Raw genomic sequence first — 21,238 nt, 5'->3', positions numbered from 1 at the left:
GCACCATAGATAGGTGACTAATAATGTAAACAGTTGACGGTAATAAGTATGACACAGATTCTTAGAGTATCCACTTAATTAAAATAACACAAGTTATAAAACTAAAGATGAGATGATGACCATTAATTTGCCCCTCAGTGTACAATATGATAAAGTGGGTCCTATATCCCTAAGTCTTTATGCTAAATTTATCTAAATACACCTTGTTCACAACGTGCAACAGGTATAACTTTATCGGTAACCAATCCCTCCCTAGTCCCCACCTAATTTTACTAGTTACTACGTGGGCAGTCGTTTGCAAGTTCTACATAAATCCTTAGAAATTCGCCAAACTATTAAAGCTCGCCTAACTTAGTTCAACAAGTTACAAGAGAAATCTGAAATTATTATCAAAGTTACATAGTGGAACATTAAATTAATTTTCCCGTGATATTAACGTCAATCATTTTGACACCATTTTGTTTACAATTTCTTCAAAGCAGGTTAATTTGTACACCTATAATTTCCGCTAAGTAGACGTGATTTATTAGTATTTGACTTTAAATTAACTTTAATTTAGTATCTTTTAAATGTTTAATGGTATACGGCGAGGGTAAACACTGTGGGGAATCCTGCACATTCAGGAACTAGATGTAACAATATTCCGTATGTAATTTAGGTTCCCTTAGAAAGGTTGCGAACCTTGCAACCTGGTTGCAACCTTTCTAAGGGAACCTAGGGTTATATAGGAGTCGATTCGTATAAAAACCTTACTTACTCAATCGAGGATCGTGGTCAAAATCTTACCTAGGACTGAGGAGCCAGGGGTGCGGTAGTCACCTCCCTAAACCTCTCCAGGGAGGCGAGCATGTAAACGTGACTAGGGAGGAAGAAGAAGAAAGTAAGTAATAGGAACACAGGCTACCGAATGGGACACTCTTAGGAATTTTTGTTGATTATAACGCAATTAAGTTAAGGTTGCATTTTTTCTACTCTACAAATTTACTTTCATGAAAATATTTATTTATTTCAAATGATAAAAAAATATTCTAATTGAAAGAAGAATATTTTTTTTAAACCACAATTTTTGAGCAGTGGCATTATCTACTTTATTTTAGATATAAATGGTTCACAATGAAAACCCATAATTTTTCGCGTTATGTTGAAATGAAACAGTTTGAGTACAACCTGTCAATAGAAATGTTAGTCATATTATATATATCTCTTCATTCTTTACTTATACGTTTATTTAAAATAAACGGGTTAGGTAACTGCAAAGGTTGCGGAGGTCAGATGGGAGTCGCTTCGTGTGAAAACCTGACTCACCCAATCTAGGATCCATGGTCAAAGGCATACCCCGGGCTTCTTTGCAGAGATATGAAAAATATTGTAAGTACTACTATTAAGCTAAAGTTAATTTTAAAAAAAACAAAAAAATTATCAGCTTTTAGCTCTGTTGGTAATGTACATAACTAATATGATTTTGATCATACGTTAACTAGGTACCAGATAACATCCATAGTTATATTAAAACCACTAAAACTTGTATTGTAATTTCGAAACTTCCTCGAAAAAGGTTTTTAATGTTTGGGCTTTATTATATGAAAATCAAATAAAATGCTTCGTAATTGTCATATTAGTTTATTAAACCTTTTACAGTTTACATAACATGCATCTGACATTGCTAGGGAATAAATATATTTATTTGTTTATCACAGTCCTTATCGTTGATGTGGGATCGTGGTCTCAATACTGGTAGCCTCCATTGTATCTCCCACCATTGTAATACCCGTCTCCGCTGAAACAAACCAATGTTATCGTGTGATATTGATTTTGATAATATTGTTCGTAAGATATAAATTTAGAGCTGAGAATGTTGGAATGTAACCTTGATTGTTGATTTACAGATTCAGAACGATTTGTGTGATAACAGAAGAGCAAGTAAAGTTACCGTATGTAGAAAGAAAAACTGTTTTTTTCCGCGAATTAATACATAAGTCCATTACAATTGTTAAATTTTTTATAATGCTTTTAAATAATTAGCCATTGTAGACGATTTAATTTGTAGTCCTAAATTTGTAAAAATATAGATACGATGTTACTTACGATGAAGGGTTTTGCCTGTTGAACTGGATGGACCTAAGGATAGCCTCAGGGATGGGGGGTGGAGTGGGGATGTGGGAACCTGTTGGGTGGAAGCCGTTCTCGTCCGCCGTGTAGGAGAGTGAGATCTGCTGGCCGTCGGGGGCGCGGTACGAGAATCCGCCCTCCGCTGTCACCGCGGGGCCCTCGGGTCCCGGGGCCCTTGGCGCGCCACTCTCATGTGCTGAGATGCCATTGCCAGTTTCGTAACTGTGGGTTATAAATGTTATTAGATAACAAGCTTAACTTAACTAATATTAATTACTAGGTGTGATGATCCCATGATCCCGGATTGGGTAAATCAGGTGCTTAATTCTAGTATTTATCATTGGGTATTTTTTGTGGCTAGGATAAGTCCGTGTAGTTCCCGGCATTTTGTAATAGGACCACTCTATACCTGTTAGCTGTTAGCTTTGTCAACCCCGTAAGGGATATGGAAGTGATTTATGTATGTGTAAGTATGTTAGTTATTAAAACACTTTTTGATTGAATTAGCTGTGTAGATTCTTTCTACATAAAATTCTTAGTCTTAATAAAGAAAAATCCTAAACCTTACTTGTATCTATAAGTGCCATCGCCGTTGTTCACGTTTTCATACCGCAGTATGGGAATGTTAGCGCCGCCGCTATATCCGAAACCGGCGCCAAAACCTGCGCCTGCGCCGCTTCCGAACCCGCCATTGTACTGCGAATGGTACTGTCCGGCCGATACGATTGCCAATAAGGCTAGGCTGGATACAATCTATAGAAAAAAATATATAAAACTTGTTGATAAAAAAAACAAATATCTGTAATTCCTCTAACCCCAAATTATATGATGTTAAATTTGCAATAATCTATGTAAATGCATATTACCTATAGCAACAAAATTCCCAAAAATGACTGTGTCTTGGCCTTTTTTAAACCATAGATTCTAAAACTATTATGTTGCTGACTATTGAAATGAGTTCATTGTTTTGAAGACGAAATATTCCATATTCATTAAAATGTGATTAAACAAAAGCATTGATAAAGATACTTCAAAATATACAAATTAAAAATAGTATACCGTCAAAGAACTCATGTCGGATGCTGATCTATTGAACAAAGCTGTTGAAAGAATGATGTCTGTAAAGCGGGCAATCTTTTTATATCAGTGTTGCCCTCCCATCGCTACACATCACTCAGGGTATCGATGATATTAGTTTGGGTTCAGAAAAGATGGTGTTTAGCATTCCATCGCGGCCACCCCCTGTGGAGAGATGATTGGTAGCGTGCGCCACGAATTTGGCAAGATCACCTTTCCAGTATACTAGCATTCGTCCGTGGCTTCACTCTTTTACCCCTGAAGGTCTAGGTTGTCGCTGTGCCTCTCAAAACTTCAGATAAAGAATTTGAGTTTATGTAATACATTCTATGAATAGATTTTGGTTTGGAGATTCATTGATTGCGTTTAATTATTTTATGCAATAAATTTGCCTGGCATTATTCGTGAAATAGTCTTTAGTTGTATACATAATCAGGAACAACAAACAAAACATGTACACGTGTCATCATTTTCTCATAATGTTAATTATTATCTATTAGTTATATGACTTCCGTACGTAATCGATTAACGGTATGGGTATCATTTTAATGTAATTTAGACAAAAAAGCCTTCATACTTAAGAACCTTAACACAGTCTGAAGACTGCAAATGTACGTACTTTTTCTGCAAATTGAACATGGATAAACCTTAATAGTTCACGTTGCTCACGCCTACTGCAAATTTACTTCAGGTATTTCTGCGGGCAACTGATTGCATCTGTGAACGTAATTGTATCTCGAATTCTGCTCGATTGCTCGATTTTCAATGTATTCATTACCTTTCCCCAAATAGCATTTGAAATTTTAATGCCCCAAATTTTATCATTTCTTTTTAAGAGCCACTTTTAGACTTGCATACATAAGGTACCCTAAGGCAGAGACTATATTTTTTGGACTTGCTTACAAGTTTAACTTAGAAGTGAACCTGGATTTTGTCCATGGAAATCAAAAACATGTAGATACTTCGTTGTATTTTTTTAGAAAATGTCCCTAAATATATAGATATATATTCTGTATGTATTTTATTATGTTCAAACATTTATTTATCTTGCTCTGCGCCAACGCCAATCTCCTGTTTGGTTTCTTTTCACCCAAAGGTTGACTGGAAGAGATTGCTTTAGCGATAAGCCCGCCTTTGTACCATCTATATCTGCTTTGTGTTGTTTTGTATGTTTTACTCTTATGGTGCAATAAAGAGTTTTATCTATCTATCTAAATCTTAAATTGAGCATTTATGAAATAAACCTTTTTTAGTCGGTAAATAGTAGTACTTACATATTTTAAGCATTATCTAGAAAAGTAGATAAAGCTTACTTATCCACCTAAATGGTCATACATGGACTCCGTTTTACTTCTCCAGAGGGAGGACGGAACCTGTAACGCCGGGAGAAACGTGGTCTAGTTTTTGTCATCATAGAAAATGCAATAATAACTGTCTATATTGCGCCCAGCATTATCATGAGTAATAAGTTGGTAAAAACAACACATTTGGTCAAAACTTGGATAAAGCATGAATTTAGTCTTTGAACTATGATTGTAATATGGTCAGGACGACAAAATAGTTTTGCGCATTTCATCGTAATCGGTTCAGTAGTTTTTGCGTGAAAGAGTAACAAACACCCATATTGACATCCTGGCATACTCACAAACTTTCGCATTTATAATATTAGTAGGATGAACAAGCTCGCTCCATTAAGAAACGGCAAATTTTTTCAAAAGTTTTTCGTTGGTATTAATTATTCCCCTTACCCGCGTAGGCGGGATTTTCTACCTATTACTTTATGTAAGGTTACAGACCATTATATAAGCCTTATTTAGAAACGCCTATCGATAAAGAACATACTCGTACATAAAGACTGAAAGAATCGAAATTGGATCGATCTAGTTTTATGATTTTCATTTTATTCTAGTGTAAAAGAACACTCAAGATTATAAAAAATTTATATAATAGTATTATAGCATTAATTAAGTGGTAACAAATATATGGTTATGAAGATAAGCTGTGCATAAAAAAATACTATATCGCCTTTTAGTGAACGATATTTGATTATGTTATTTACAAGTTTACATGACTTTTTCGTCATTTAACCTATTGTTTATTTGTGTATATCTTGTTTCCATGCAGCGGAAACTTGTCTGGTACAGTTATTGCCGAAAAAATAGCATTTAATACAAGGAAAATAACCAACAGACGCAAGGTTGTTTCCAAAAACTAAAAATAGATACTAATTAATTTGTTCAAACAGCAATGCGGTATTTTCATTGGGACTTTCGCTATAATTTCCAATATTAGAACAAAATTGAACGTGACGCGTGATGGCTCGCCACTCCGTTGCGTTAATTAAATGTCCGATATAATTATATTTCAGGGCCTGTCAAATGGCACGGAATGTTATAATGGTGTTTCTTTCATTAATTTCAATAGTTGAATATTTATTGATGATTATCGCAATGGACAGTTAGTTTTCCAGCAAATTTCAACATCCCTCTCAATATTTGTTTATTATTTAGTAGGTATGCGTGATTTATAGAGGCTCTGTTATCTCGTAAGAAATAGAGACGTGACATGTGTGTGTGTTGTACGCGCGGAATTTTTATCCCTAGAAAATAGAAGGGATAAGGAGATGTGAGTGTCTGTGAGCGAATGTTGAAAGATGTTTTCCAAGATTTTTCAAAATGGGTTTTAAGAAAACTTGTCATTGGTATCAAAGTACGTATTTATTTATCATGCATTTTTATTATGTACATTTCTTAGCATTAGGCTTAAATAAATTAATAAGTGCGTATTTGCGTATCGTGGTATCACAGTCCTTATTTCCGAAGAATCACAGCTCAACAATAGAACCATCTGAAAGCTCTAAGCTTAAAAATAAGGAAAGTCAATCAAAATAATAATAAGTAAGTAGGTGCTTCTGTAATAAATTGTAACATTTGCAGGAGTGTCATTTCTTGGAACGTTAACAAAAATAATCCCCTGTTGATTGGCCTTAAAACATTTTTGGAGAATTCAAGTAAAGACCTTGTAATGCCATTATGTATTTAACTTAAAGCGACAGTAATATTTTAGGTAACTACGTAGTTAATGGAATTGCGAACCATAAATAGAATAAAACATGTAAAATTTTGTTTTGGTGAATTTCTGGAACTGTTAGAATCTACACGGATTTAAATACGTAATTATATATATTTTCGTATTGGATATAGGTTCTATTTTTGTATACATAATTTTCCAATCGTTGACAGAATTGATTTGTTCTGTAACTATTGGAGATTATGTCGGGTTATTTCTAGCGGTTTCTTGATGGAACTACGTAGAAAATCTAGTCAATTTTAAATGTAAATAAATTCAAATTTATAACTAGTTTTGTTGTGTCCGAATCTTAATGACAATTGGGCGTATGGAATCACAAAAACATACGACATAGTGACAAATACTTATTTCTTAACTTAATCTCTATTATATTTCTGTATGATTCTACCGATGAGCTTTTTTATGAGTGAGATCAGTAACGGTAACCGCCGGCCCCTCCAGAACCACCAGCGCCGGAGCCACCGCCGCCATTGTAAGCGCCCTCGCTGAAAGAGACGAAATTTTGGATAAATACATACATATCCGTGCATCCATCTATATCCCATGCGGGGTAGACAGAGCAAACAGTCATGAAAAGAGTAAAAGGCCACGTTCAGCTGTTTGAGTTAATAATAGAATTGAGCTTCAAACAGTTACAGGTTGCTAGACCATCGCCTAAAAGAAGAATCCCAAGTTTATAACCCTATCTCTTAGTCGGTTTTACCAACATCCATGTGGGAAAAATGGAGTAGTCCTAGTTTTTTTTTCTATTTTTGCCTACACAATTAAGATTAATAAACATATTGATCAAGCAATAGGTACCACACACACCTATTGCTAGATGTTTGTTAATCGTGTTTATTAATCTTAATTGTGCACTAGCGTTCACCCGCGGCGCCGGCTGTGTTTTAAGTACCCTATGTCCATTTCCGTACTCTATACTATGTCTACTTATGTATTTTAATTTTATGACGAACGGTTTAGTGCTGTAACTGTGAAGAGGTTGTTACAAAGAACAAAACTTATTTTATATGATATAAATAGTAGTTTGGAATGGATAAATAAATTATTTTTAAGACGCGCATTACTTGAACAAGACAAATGACAATTAAAATTTGCCTCTAAAAATGTAAGTCCTCACTGCAAACATGCACTTACAAATTTAATCTGAAAAGCAATGTTGCATTAAACGTGCTTCAAAATTAGACTCTATAAATTGCTTAAATTTGCAACATAGGCAGTTATTCAACTTTTTTATCGCATCCTTGTATCTTCTAATGCAACAAAAAGTAATAAGATTCTCACTGGTTGCGATAATGATGTAGAAAATATAATTAAACTTTTAAATTCATTCATATAATAACGTTTCCTTCTGGAAAGGATAGAGAGCGACTAAATCTTTCTCATTGCTACGGTCCAAGCAAGCTACAAGCTCGTCGTCTAGGGGTATCCTTGATCTCACCATTTGCCAGGATAAACTTTCACGGATTTTTTAACTAGAATAGGCGTCAATCCCAATCCTTCTTAAAGTATAAATATAGTAAATTTATGAATTGGGACAACACAAGAGAAAGACCGATTTAATTAAGATAATACTTACGATGACGGGTTACGCTTGTTAAACTCAATTGACCGGAGGATCTCCTCTGGTATTGGGGGCGGGGTGGGGAGATGAGGTCCCACGGGATGGAACCCGTTCTCGTCCGCCGTGTAAGTGAGGCCGATCTGCTGGCCGTCGGGGGCACGGTACGAGAATCCACCTTCAGCGGTCACTGCTGGCCCTTCAGGACCCTGGGCCCGGGGCGCGCCACTTTCGTGCGCTGATATGCCATTGCCAGTCTCGTAACTGAAATATTTAAAATTGTGTTAATTTCTACGAAGGAAATTTCGAGCAGCGAATCCTCCACTTGATCATTGAATATTTTTTATATATACTCATACATACTAAACTAAATTCAATTATTTCTTTTTAACGAATAATCCTAATGCTGCTGAAAGTCCAGAACTTTGAGTTTACATTAACAACCAGTATCACTGAATTGCGTCATAGAATTATTAACAGTTCTAAAGGATATAACAGAAGTATTCCCACCTAAATTGGTATGTGCCGTCACCATTGTTTACGTTTTCAAACTTAGTTATAGGGATACTGGCTCCTCCAGATCCTCCGCTGAACCCGCTCCCACCGCTGCCTCCGGCTCCGAAACCACCAGCGGATCCACCAGACCCACTGAAAGACCCCCCAGCTCCTGATCCGCTATAGCCCCCGCCGCCACCCCCCGGTCGAGGTGGAAGATATTGGGGCTCCAAGCGACCGCAAGAGCTGATCGCTATGAGAGCGGAGACCACGGTGACCTGAACATTATGTGAAACCAATTAGGGTTTGTTTTCAGTTGAAAACCAGAGACTGATCATTTATGACACGTGAGTTGCTTTTACGTTTTTTAAGGAATTTGTTAAACTATTCTCATTGTTTACATATCCTAAGCATGATATATCTATTAAATTGATGTTTATGCTAATACCGAAAGTTATAACACAATCACGTATAGACAAATCTTGGGTACAGCGATGAAATTTTTCAATAATTATTTACGACTAATAATTAAACCTTAACTTACCAAACCGAGCATAACTGAAAATATTATTACTATGTACTAATTGAACTAACTCTTAGTTCGTCCGTCTGTGGAATACTGATCTCGAGGATGTACCCCGTTTTATATTGCTCCGGATTGCCCTTTCTCGGTTGCTTCACCTTGTGCGTGCTCTTCCAATATCGGCAAGTGAATCCGAACGTCCACGCCTTTACGTTTTGTTATAGGAATTCCTTTAGCTAATAACAGAAGTCATTTGGACTCATTATTGTTTAACGTCAGGTTGTTATACTGATATAAATATAAATATATACGGGGCAGATTACACAGATTGAGTTAGCTGCGAAGTAATTTCAAGATTTGTATGACGTGATACTAACTTCACGATACTATACTTTATAATAAATAAACATCCAAGACCCAGGAAATTTGGAGAAAGTTCGTTTCTCATCATGCCCTGATAGAATTCGAACCCGGGACCCCCGGTATCACAATCCACCGCACTTCCGCTGCGCAACAAAGGCATTAATCGTGAATTTTTTTTTATATGATATTAATTTATGTGATTATGACCAAGTGGAATCCTGCGATCTTAACATTTAAGCATCGATCAAGTCAACTAAGCACTAAACATTGTTAAAGAGAAATAATTAAGTAGGGCAATAAAAATTATTTGTAAAAGGTCGAATATTTGGTTACAGAATACTAAATCTACTGTTGAAATGAATTGTCAGACATGAAACCTTTGAATTCGAAAAATTACAATGATATGTAGTAAATCGCTGGCATAACTTCATTATTTAAATCTGTTCCTCTTGAATATGCGAGACACATAGACTTTGATCATTTTGTAAATTCAATTTTCTCTCTTGTTTTCAACTAACATAATAAACTACACGTAACTAATCACCACTTAATTACTATCTAGCGGTTACTTTTGACAGTTGATGTATGTACTTGGTTTATTGATTTACATATTGGCAATATTACTAGATTCTTACCACTTAGTACCACAAGAAGTTCACCTATGTGACCTAGGTTCCACTTACGAAACGAACGATTGCTGATAATTTGTTTGATACTAGTATTTTTTGTGAGTCTAAGTAATTTTAAAGTAATGCTCCATTTTTTATTTACAAAGTAGCATTTTAATAATTATAGCAATAACTTTTTACTGTCACATAATTTATTTAAAATTTTTGTAGACACATAAGTAATCTGGTTATGTGTCTACAAATATACATTTATATACATATAGTCCATTTATACGGTTGTTGCAAACCAAATTATCCGAAATGAAAAATTAAACCTTTACCATTAAATCAGTCCAATACTGATAGAAATTGCTCTTTTTGTGTTTTTTTTAATCTTAATTTTTTCTTAGTGATAATAAATGTTTACTTATCTTTCTATAGTCTAAAATATTTATTATATTTTACATGAAAGTTTTTGTAACACATAGATCTAATGGCGCACACCTTTGCGTAAGACCAATTTAATGATACCTGCCTCACAATCCATCATTAAGTAGAGTTTATAACGTAATTTGCTATTCATTTCTTTGCTATTTATTTAAACGTTTATTAAATGTATCCTTCATAAAATTACTAAGAGACTAAGAAAAATTTGTCATATAGTATTAGCTGAATAAAATTCATTTTGAAGGTGTATCCACACCTTTAAAATTACTTATAGCGTTAATTAAATTTATATTGCCACTTAAATTAAGAAGATATTTTGTAAATATATAAGTATGATGAAAACCTTTAAAATTTGAGAGAAAGGTACCACCTTATTTACTGCCAATGATCTTCTCTCATTTTGGTTTGATTTGCTCATTCTTTAAACTTAATTTTTAAAAGTTAGTTATCAACAAACATTACCCTGCAGTGGCCAAGTAACCATACCTTCTTAATAAAATCTCTCAACGTGTTCCTGAAAATTAATCACGCAGGTAATTTGTGCGGATGATTTGCTTAAATTCCGGGTGAAGCACATTCCCTTTTTCTGAAATAAAAAGCTGTATGTTTAAGAGACACGAGCAACATGACTTTTAATTAGCGGAACAAAAGAGCTGAACATACATATGAGGGAATACAAAAATACGTGGGTGAGTATTGTGTATTTCATTTATCAAATATATTTCAAATGAGATAATTTTTATTGTATTTATACGCAGATTGATTTTGAATGATAAAAAGCGTGATGTTTAGTAATTCTACTATGGTAATGTACCAATAACTCATGCTTATTCCTGATTTATGAAGATTAGTTTGGGCGACTAGATTTGTATCCATAGTCCAATAAGGGTAAAGGTCTCCCCTGCAAGGTCTACTGAGGTCAGATGGGAGACGCTTCGCGTAAAAACCTGACTTTCCCGATCCAGAATTAGGTTCAATAGTGCGTGCTCTTTTCTCTAGGGAAGTGAGAACCAACCATAATAAAACAAAAAGTAATAAAATAATGTTTGGAAAAACGCAAAAGAGATTTTTGAACCTTTGAAAAATATGGGATAATACAGTGACGTAAATTTAAAAAAATATTTTTGAAGCAAGAAGAAACAAAGTAAGTAATAAAGAGCGACGTCAAGTGTCCACGTGGGACTCTGGGGGAGAATAACAAGAGCCATTCATTTTATAGCACGGCCACTAGGTGCTACTTATTTTATTTTATGCTGTTTGTCTTTTGTGCTATTTGGTGGACCTAGCTTTATAATTAGCTAATTAAATTTACACTAAGAATAATTTATAGTCTTAATTTCCAAATTTACATACATTTTTGTAATAGTTATAGGCATTTCTTTAAAATGTTGTCTTACTTGATAAACATTGTATTTGCCTTTGGATCTCTATAATGAATCATCAATGTAAATAACCTACTCCTAAGTGATTGGAAATAAAACATGCAATTTTGTTGATTTAGCTAAAACTTTCGTTAAAAAGAATGTTTTGAGCACACTATATGTTAAAAAAGGAGCAAAACAGCCAATGTTGAACTTATAATAGTATGGTGGGCAACACACAGATGGTCGTAGAGAGGTGCATGATAAAAAACACACAGGTTCCTTTCGGAGGGTTGGAGACCTTATTTTAAGACAGAATATCTTCAATTTCATTTCAAAGTGGTGGAAAAAGTTAGTGAAGCAATGATGTAAGTTTTCCCTTTACACGTGCCAAACCAAAATGATACGAGTTTTACTGATAATAAATCGTCCTAAATACGAAAAAGCTTTGGTGTAATTTAATCCATTTGGGTCGAGGAATTATTTTGACTTGGAAGTCTGTTTCGAAGTCACAGCTTTAGTATTGTAATAACGTTTAATATGGTACTTACGTTGATATGACACGTGTGATGAACTCGAATGTCGTAAAAGAGATATCATAAGGGTTTATTTGATGGTGCTTGATTTTGTGTCATTGCTCTAAATGTATTTTATGGCCTAAGAGGCCTACGTAATTGTAATTTTTCATTAAAAAAATACTTTTAATAGAATGTCCCTAAATTTCTATTAAGAAGTCGCGAAATATGCATTAAGGAAAAAAAAACTTGTGAACACTGGCAAGTGGAGATAGAGTGGGCATTCTCAACCCCTTCTGGGAAGAGATTTGGTGTATTTATCTATACTAATATTATAAAGCTGAAGAGTTTGTTTTGTTTGTTTGTTTGTTTAAACGCGCTAATCTCAGAAACTACTGAACCGATTTGAATAATTCTTTCACTGTTAGATAGTCTATTTATCGAGGAAGGCTATAGGCTACATTTTATCCCGGATTTCCTACGGAAAACGTCAACAATGCAGGTGAAAGTTGAATGAGTCGGCCATCTGCGAGCTTTCCACGCGAACGCTGCGCAAACCAACAAAGATATAGTAAAACAATGTACTAAAGATGTGAAGTACTCATTTTTTGCCACAAAAAAGTCCGCGAGAGTATATATCTATCTCTTAAGGTTTACTTACAATAACCACTTTTATGTTTATTTTTTAAGATTATTTTTTCATTATAAACATAAGTTATTTTGAAACCAATTTTCTTTAATTCAGAATTAATCCTTATCCAAATAAATATGTTTATTACTTTCGGCTTTTCATGTAGACTAAAATTGCCATTTACAGTATATAAATCAGACAAATGGGTTTTGAGATATAGTCGTTATAAGCAATTTGCAGCGAAACATTTAATACGGCGAACCAGCGTTCTTTCTAATACGCGTGACCGCCTAATCAAAGTAAAGTAAAGTATCAGCCTGTAAGATCCCACTACTGGGCAAAGGCCTCTCATCTCACTATACAGTCTCCGTTCCTTCGCGGGTAATGATGTGGGCCAAGTCGTCGCCAAGTCCCATAACAATTAGCAGCTATAATTGATAAAGCCGAGGAGGATGTTTGCAAAAATAAATATGATGCCCAAAATAACTATTCCACGCGGACGAAGTCGCGGGCACAGCTAGTGTATTTATAATATCATGAGCATGTCATACAAAAAGAACGAAATTTCTCACAGACCAATTTCAGCAAATAAAATTGTATATAAAAAACTTTAAATACCATAAACAATATAAAAAAAGATAAACAAAGTGTAATGTGATGTGATGTTAGGAATCAAATAGACCAATCATCAGTAGATGGCGTGACCGGCTGCTGCTTCCAAATGTCGGGCTGTTCGTGACTTTACTTCGGAATTTGATTTACTTTTCCAAAGTTAGGTACTACTAGTACTACTTTGAATGGTCAGGGATATGTTAGTTAAATTACATAATTTTTAATATAAACCAGTTAAGTCATTTTCTTAAACCTTTTTAGAGAGTAAGACTTTTCTCTCTTTTTCATCTTACACATCTGATAGAATTGAGATTCAAATAGTAACAAATCAAAGTCCAATCAGAAATTTATAAGAGATTCGTGAATATTTGAATGATCATTTCATAAACAGAAATCTATAGATAAATCATTGACGAACATTGTTAATAAGTTTAAGATGAATTTTTAGATTGAAGATCTTGATGTTATCGGTGGAGAAAATATTACACAGGACTATATCAGCCGATATTACAGAAGAAAGATTTTACGAACCCGCATTTATTGGCCTGGCATTTATCATGATCGATAATGGAGGTCCTTATCTTTTCTAACCTTTCAATTAGGTCGTAATCAAATGAGAAGGATGGAATAAGTTGTTTCATTGCCTGTTTCCAATATAATTCTGTTGCACCACAGCGCTCCGCCCTAAATGTTGGCAATATAATGCGGCCCTGAACCCAGATACCTAGATATGATCCGTATTACACGAAAATCACGATCACTTTTGTCACGAAACAGATAGGTACCAGCTTAAGAGGGTGCTGTGGCCTTACTCTTCACCCACTATGTTACAAGTAAAAAGGATTTTCTTATTTAGAAAAAAATATATGTTAATAAGCCGCAAAATAGCTGAGTCAACTTATTTAATGTAATATTCATGATAAAAATATATAATAAATATATAAATGTTACCTTTTGATATAAATTTTTTTCTTATATCTTCTCAAAACTGTTTGTTCTGTCTACCCCGCAAGCGATATAGACGTTATTACATGTATGTATGTATCAAAAGTAATTTTACCCAATGACCGTAAACGAAAGGAAAATCGCTTGAAAAGCAATCAACACAGATTTGAACTCCAATGGGATTGCAAGCTCCCGTAGATTGTGGCTTAATGCATTTGTACTTTGATTTATCATCAAGCATAGCTCTTTCTCTATTTCTCTGTCATTAAAGCCCGTTTTCGATCACAGTATCTGCAATTGGTTATAATAACTTGGTCAAAATCTTTCGAATCTTCTAATAAAATCTTATCGAAAAAAATTTAGAAAATTTTCTCACTTCATTGTGGCTTCGAAATATTTGATGGACTTTGGTCGACTTTCGTCGTACACTGCCGATAACAATAACGCTAAATGCGTTTTTTTGCTATTATTTACATAACCAACGGGATGCCTCCAGTCGCATTTGATCATCCATACCATGCCTTACATCACAGCGAAGTCGCTATTATTTTTCTAAAACAAACTTTAACTAATTAAATAAATGTAAAGTTATTTGCTAATTAAAATGAACAAAAGAATAAGTAAAAGAATTTATATCAAGAAAGTTATCAACGAAATTCGATCAGCAGAAAAAAAATGTTGGATAATTTTATTCATTCTTTCGCGTAGCTCGTGAAATTTCTTGTAAATTTGATTGTTTCGGGATGTTCGTCGATACGGGGTCGAGAAAATAGGTTATGCGATTACTTTTTCGGATTTAGATTTGCATGATCTGTATGATTTCGGTTCAAATACCTTATACAATTTGGCTTAGACCAATGTATGGTTTGACCTAATAAGCGTCGTTTCATTAGATTATGCTTGGAACTCTACCAGCGTAAATGAAAAAAAAATTCGTTTTCCATCCCTTGGGAATTTAGCCAGGATTCTCATAATACTCTCCTACTCCTCCTAAGTCAGAGCGTGGATTAATTGGTTTCACTTTGACTGTACATTGTCTGTCAGGCACTTAGTAACACAAGAGGTTTGAATATAAATATATTGATATTATAGTTTTATGCAAAACTAGCTTTTTAAATAGGCATTTGCTTCCATGGGAATGTAGAAGGTTAAAAAGTTAAAAAGTAACGACAAATGACAAGACATAAACTAAACATCCTTTCAATTAAATGTTTCGTTAAAGGACTATAGGTATTGGGTACCCTTTGGGTACGCAACACAATAATTATCACTACGAATATCCTGTGCAGAACCCGCATTTGAAAATTTTGAATATTTAAAAATCGACTTAGGTACTTTCACACTCTTCCATGCAAACAGAATCACCACTGTGATCTCTTGATACCCTTTTGGCGGCAAATTTAATCTGCCTGGAGAATGGAAAATTAAAAATGTAATTTCTCATTTCATAGCCTGTATAGCGCTTCGAAAAAAACCCATGAAATACAATGAAAAATCGTGATGTTTGTAAATATTAGAATTTGATGAAATACAAAGATATGATAAAAAAATAATTACGGTTATTAACAGTAGGTAAATAAATGTTACAGAAAAATCGGAATATTTGAGTAATTACTTATGAGGTTTATATTTCTATTAACTTCCTTGAACTTTATAGATGCAGATGAAGTAATCAATTCCTTTGTTCAAGTTGTCTATATAGAAGAGGTAAATTTTCTCAAAGATCACATTGCTTAATATTTTGATGATTTAGCCCCAAATTGAAAAAGTTTGTAGCCTTTAAACAATTATTCAGTTTAGTAATTAACTTTGATCAAACTGTTATATTGCCGTTCACATCGCACCCTTTATATACTTATATATTGGTACGTAAGAACATATTAGATGATAATTAAATTAAATCATTTTTTATTATTTGTAGGGTTCTAGCAGTATCGTAAAATTGTTTCCCAATTTTTACTTGAATAAGTATAGCTTCTATCTAAATTCTAGAATATATCGTCCTCCTTCTAGCTTTAATCCTAGTTATATCCTCTCATATATTGGCTCTGTCTACCGCGCAAAGGATATAAACGTGACCATATTTATGTATGTATGTATATCCTCTCATCTCTTTACAGGAACCCGGATGCATCTTATACATTTGCATAGGATATATTTACACCGTGTTTTATAATGTGTAGAATTTAGAAACGTTTTACCCTTAAACGTTGCTGTGATTTCGTGATCCTGAGATTCGATTGTCAGCTTGTAACTACATACAATCATACATACATACATTTGGTCACGTCTATGTATATCCCTTGAGGAGTAGACAGAGCCAACAGTCTTGATAAGACTGAATGGCCACGTTCAGCTATTTGGCTTAATGATAGAATTGAGATTCAAATGGTGACAGGTTGCTAGCCCATGGCCTGAAAAGAATTACAATTTTGTAAGCCTATCCCTTAGTCGCCTTTTACAACATCTATTTTGGTATTGGTGCCGGGATCCACACGGCAATTAGATATTGTTGAACCAATAAATGCTACCCCTGCGAAACTGGGGCTCGCTAATTCAAAATAAATGGCGCCATAGATGTATTTTTTATTGCAATTTTGTCTTTGGTTTTTGATAATTTGACAGTTTATTGCGTTTGGCATATTTGGATGTAATGTAAAATTGTGCTGATTTTGTGACTGTAATTTTATTTATTAGGTGTTAACAAATTAAATATTATAGCAAAATGCTTATACCGACTTGTTTAATAAAGTTTATGGAATTAGTAAGTTCGTCGCTTTGTCCTGTATTTTTAATTATCCAACAGTTTTTTTTTTCAAACTGTATGGTAGGCCAATTTTTCCTTTCCTAACAAAAAATGTACAATATTTAGCTAGCATTTTTATTTTTGATCAAACAGAGGATATTCTGATGATTGAATATAATGATATGAATGATAAAGTTCATGTTCTAGAATAATAGACGTGATTTTATGTAGACATGTAGGTTTGATCTCAAAGCATATCGCAAGGCTCAACTTGAAAAACTGAAGAGGCACGTCGGCGCATATATTTGGTTGAGTTATTCAGCGAAAAAATAACAGAATGTAATTTTTTATTTTTTAGACATTAACAATAGCCTGCCTCACATTACATAACTACAGCTACGACTTGACAGACCTGCCGACATTTATGCTGTGTTCAGGAACGTATGTGGGATTCATCATAGTCCTCTCAGGAGAAATTATTGGTAAGTTATAAGAGTAGGTAGTGTATATGTCTTCTGTAAAAGAGACAAGTATTTATAAGGAAATCCATGTTTACATACATACATATATAGAATCAGGTCTTTATCCCTGAAAGGGAGAATCCCGGAAAGAGCCCACAGAATTGAAAAGACTAAAAATCACGTTCACCAGCGTGGCTTAATTATGAAATTGAGATTTAAATAGCGACAGGTTGCTAGCTCATAAAGCCTAAAAAGAAAGATCCAAGTTTATAAGCTTCTCCCTTGATTGACTTTTACAATCGGCACGCTTTACGAAACCATGTTTATGTGTCTGAAACAGCTAATTATTTTTAAACTTGCGACCAACTCTAGCTTCATATGCAGTATATGTAGTTACCTACCTAATTTCTTTATTGCTCTACCTCGTGTACTTAAATTAGCGTATTATCTTTTGAGTTTACGAGCACCAGCATAGAGAGAGCACATATCGGAAACTACTTTTAAATATTAATAAGTCTCGCTTGTATCATGGCAATTGAATCAATGGCAAAAATCTGCACTATAAGATTTTCGGAGATTTTTTGTAAAACAAGACATCTTGTTTCTTAAATAATTATGTAGTTAGGTATTTTACATATTGGACTGTTTCCCATTCACTTTTTAATACAAAAAGGTTATTATGCAGATAGTATAGCCAAATTGCAAAGTGCGTTACCTGAATTAGTGTAAAGTCTTAAGATAATTTTAGACCTTGACATTTTCAGTTCCTTTATCTCTCTGTAATTTTAATTTTTAAAAGGTCTTGCTGTCGTTGGAGAACAGATTTTGAAAAAATATTTACATTATCTATTACTAATAATTTTCATTTTTTACATTTGACAGTCGCATTTATACTATCGTTACTACAAAAATGTGTAGAATACTATTTGAAATTTCCCTTATTTTAGGAGAAATGATATTCGCGCCATTAGACCTTGTACAAGACATGTATTTCGGGATCCTCGGAGTGGGTTTGTTTCTAACAAGCGGGAGTATGGTGCTTTCGGGAAGGACAAGAAAGTCCCCGTGTCCCAGGACGGGAGACCACCTGGGAGCCATGGTGTGTGGGTCCGTGTCGGTCGCCACGGGAATCATCATGTTCTTCGACCTGAGTTTGGCGTATCTGGACTCGGAAGAGTTTGATGAGGAAGCGCCGAGCATGTGAAGTGTGTAATTTTAATGTTTGTAGTGTTGGAGGTTATAGTATAAATGCGGCTGGAAGTAACAAGTATATTGACTTAAATAGTTTAATTAATTCATCATTTTAGTTAAAATCTTTCGAATTTATAAGTGTGGAGCTTATCCCTATTCTGTCATTTGGTATCAGTATCGAAGAGATAACATTATTTTAGATGAAGACATTGTAATCTTGTTAGAAACATTGCTGTTTTTATCGATCTATCTTATATCTATATATGTCATATGTAGGTATATTCTACTACAGTTTGTACTGTCATGCAATAATTTTACCCTAAAAATTGGTAAGCGTGAAAATATAAAAATAATTAAATCCCATTGAATTAAAATACTTGTCCATGATTGAGTTTACTAATTAATGCTGTCGTAGGAAGTCCATAAATGCGATAGAAGAAATAATTCATTATTACAGGAGAAGCAGTTTCAGCGGCAGCGGACCCGTACGTAAGCTCTTGGTGGGCGGCGTTCGGCGCCGTGCTGTTCGGCGCATGCGGCGCTCTCACCCTCCTCTCCTGGAAAGACGTCCCCCCCTCAGACAGATACTTTTACGCCCACGCCTGCGCTGTGTGTGCACTAGCCGCTTCTGCAGTATTCTGTATAGATTCCCTAATATCTCTTTGTAACGCTCGCAAGTATTCAAGTGACAGCGAAAAGCCGGAGCCCTGTGGCGGTCGAATGTACCAGTAATGACAATATAACTCATTAACTTATCTTCGTCTTTTATTTCGACATTGCAGAATAATCTGTTGTCAGGTAGTGCGTAGTACCAAACTTGGGTACTTTAATAATAGATCTATAAATTGTAGCGATCTACAAGTGGATTCGATTTAGCGTATTACTGTGTACAGGCTGTCATTTACATTTAACAATGTTATTAGTTTATAGATTTATCAGCTATTTCTCCATTCGTCGATGGCATGGCTACACGGGCGTAACGTGTATCGTCAACCCCCCCTAGAATAGGGAGTGAGTAACACACATCTTAAAGACACTAATAAGATTTTGTAGGAAGTCAAGAAAGGGTGCGCTGCTAGACAGCTGAGAGAGAGAACGCGAGAGCAGCGCACTTGTGCCATGATTCAGCTCGTGTAACCAGAAGGTTATCTCTGCCATTGCATTCTTAAAACTTGTATTCGTGCCATCTAAGAATACAAAGTGCAATCATATCGTACCGTTTTCAAGCACGTTCTAAAAGCGCGATACGAAAAAGTAGAGCTTTACGTAGCACTCGGTTGCAATTGTTTTATAAAATGCCTACAGATGGAGCTCAACAAAAAGCTTGTTGGTGCGCTATACAGAGGTTTGTTTTTTATGAATGTTCAAATAAATATTGGGAGCATAGTAAATTATTTTGGATATTAAATAATATAGTATTCTAGATATTTTCTTTTATATAATACTTTCCAAGTGTTGAATAAATTATATACTATTTTGTTAAACTTCAATTAAAAAAATCTTCAAAATTACGAGTTAAGTTCAATGAAGGTTAAAAATAAGTGAAAGTTCACATCGGGTCATAATAAAGATTTTTTTACAAATCATAACTCAATAATGGCGCTAGTATGACCTCAAGTTCAAAACTATTATACTCTCATTCCAGCTTCCTTATTAACCTCGCCTTCGGTACAGGTTGCAAATTATAGTCTTGATTACTGGGATCAACATCATATTAATAAAATGGGACAAGTTTAAATCAAAAGGCGTCATAAAGCTTAAGGTTTCACCACTTTAATTTTACAACACCCTGAACATTTCCCTTCGTAGCTGATCTTTGATAGGTAACCAGATACAAATTTCACTCGCACACACACACACACAAATATATGTATGACTTATGTATATACTCTTTATCCCTATTTCTATGGAATAATTTATTTTCGTTATACTAGTCAACCGAGTGAGTAATATTAAAAAAATAAAGTGGGGGTGGAGTAAAATGAGTACCACTTATTATAATGTACTTAAGAAAAGCTAAGATTATATGATACAATCTCACCGGGACAGATTGTTATTTAAGGCTACCGTAAATTAATTAGGTAATACCTCACTTCGCATCGCGCGAATAACTATCGCTGTCCCGTTTCACGTCAAAATAAAAAGCGAAACAGCAATGCTGCGAGGGCAGAATTAAACAGTCAGGATTTTATTCATGCGTCGCTTTAATATTAAAAATTAAAAGTTTTAACAAAAACATCGTCAAAACAAAGTCACATCCATGTTAATTAACTCGCAAACAACTCATTTGGCTTGTGCTGGCTTCAACACATTTGATATAAACCTCGAAGGACAAATTGTTTAGCGTATTGCGTAAGCTTTTGAGATATTTTAGTTCATGTTACGAATCAAGAACTTGGGAGGCTGTAGGTCAACAAGTTATTACATTTTTTTTACATAAATATAATATTAAAATAATAATGTTTATCTACGTCGAGTACTATGAAATTTCTTTGATATAAAT

General features: G+C 34.4%; 3 protein-coding genes across 3 annotated transcripts; 1 reads left to right on the top strand and 2 right to left on the bottom strand.

Annotated features, from left to right (window-relative positions):
* Window positions 1–1,672: 1,672 nt before the first annotated feature.
* Window positions 1,673–3,204, bottom strand: LOC106142425 (pupal cuticle protein 20-like). The gene is made up of 4 exons (XM_013344173.2): window positions 3,169–3,204; window positions 2,678–2,862; window positions 2,086–2,331; window positions 1,673–1,777 (listed from the first exon to the last, which is right to left on the bottom strand). The coding sequence occupies exons 1-4, from the start codon at window positions 3,181–3,183 to the stop codon at window positions 1,726–1,728; spliced, it is 498 nt and encodes a 165-aa protein (XP_013199627.1). The 5' UTR covers window positions 3,184–3,204; the 3' UTR covers window positions 1,673–1,725.
* A 2,766-nt stretch (window positions 3,205–5,970) lies between these two features.
* On the bottom strand, window positions 5,971–14,856 carry LOC106141131 (pupal cuticle protein 20). The gene is made up of 4 exons (XM_060946885.1): window positions 14,714–14,856; window positions 8,348–8,620; window positions 7,856–8,101; window positions 5,971–6,761 (listed from the first exon to the last, which is right to left on the bottom strand). The coding sequence occupies exons 1-4, from the start codon at window positions 14,854–14,856 to the stop codon at window positions 6,689–6,691; spliced, it is 735 nt and encodes a 244-aa protein (XP_060802868.1). The 3' UTR covers window positions 5,971–6,688.
* A 2,206-nt stretch (window positions 14,857–17,062) lies between these two features.
* Window positions 17,063–19,467, top strand: LOC106141120 (uncharacterized). Its single transcript, XM_013342777.2, has 4 exons — window positions 17,063–17,101; window positions 17,442–17,565; window positions 18,492–18,740; window positions 19,193–19,467. The coding sequence occupies exons 1-4, from the start codon at window positions 17,063–17,065 to the stop codon at window positions 19,465–19,467; spliced, it is 687 nt and encodes a 228-aa protein (XP_013198231.1).
* The last annotated feature ends 1,771 nt before the right edge of the window (window positions 19,468–21,238 follow it).

This window comes from Amyelois transitella, chromosome 12 (genome assembly GCF_032362555.1).
Source record: "Amyelois transitella isolate CPQ chromosome 12, ilAmyTran1.1, whole genome shotgun sequence".
NCBI lineage: Eukaryota > Metazoa > Arthropoda > Insecta > Lepidoptera > Pyralidae > Amyelois > Amyelois transitella.
Note: the sequence above shows the minus strand (reverse complement) of the source record. Positions and strands in the feature narration are given on the sequence as shown.

Coding starts and splice junctions, on each gene's coding strand:
- LOC106142425 (XM_013344173.2), bottom strand. Junction 2,332..2,677: donor GATGGCACTTATAGATACAA/GTAAGGTTTAGG, acceptor TATAACCCACAG/TTACGAAACTGGCAATGGCA. Junction 1,778..2,085: donor AACAGGCAAAACCCTTCATC/GTAAGTAACATC, acceptor GGTTTGTTTCAG/CGGAGACGGGTATTACAATG.
- LOC106141131 (XM_060946885.1), bottom strand. CDS start 14,856: ATGGTATGGATGATCAAATGCGACTGGAGGCATCCCGTTGGTTATGTA. Junction 8,621..14,713: donor TATTTCGAAGCCACAATGAA/GTGAGAAAATTT, acceptor ATTGGTTTCACA/TAATGTTCAGGTCACCGTGG. Junction 8,102..8,347: donor GACGGCACATACCAATTTAG/GTGGGAATACTT, acceptor TAAATATTTCAG/TTACGAGACTGGCAATGGCA.
- LOC106141120 (XM_013342777.2), top strand. CDS start 17,063: ATGCTTATACCGACTTGTTTAATAAAGTTTATGGAATTA. Junction 17,102..17,441: donor TAATAAAGTTTATGGAATTA/GTAAGTTCGTCG, acceptor TTTATTTTTTAG/ACATTAACAATAGCCTGCCT. Junction 17,566..18,491: donor CCTCTCAGGAGAAATTATTG/GTAAGTTATAAG, acceptor CCCTTATTTTAG/GAGAAATGATATTCGCGCCA.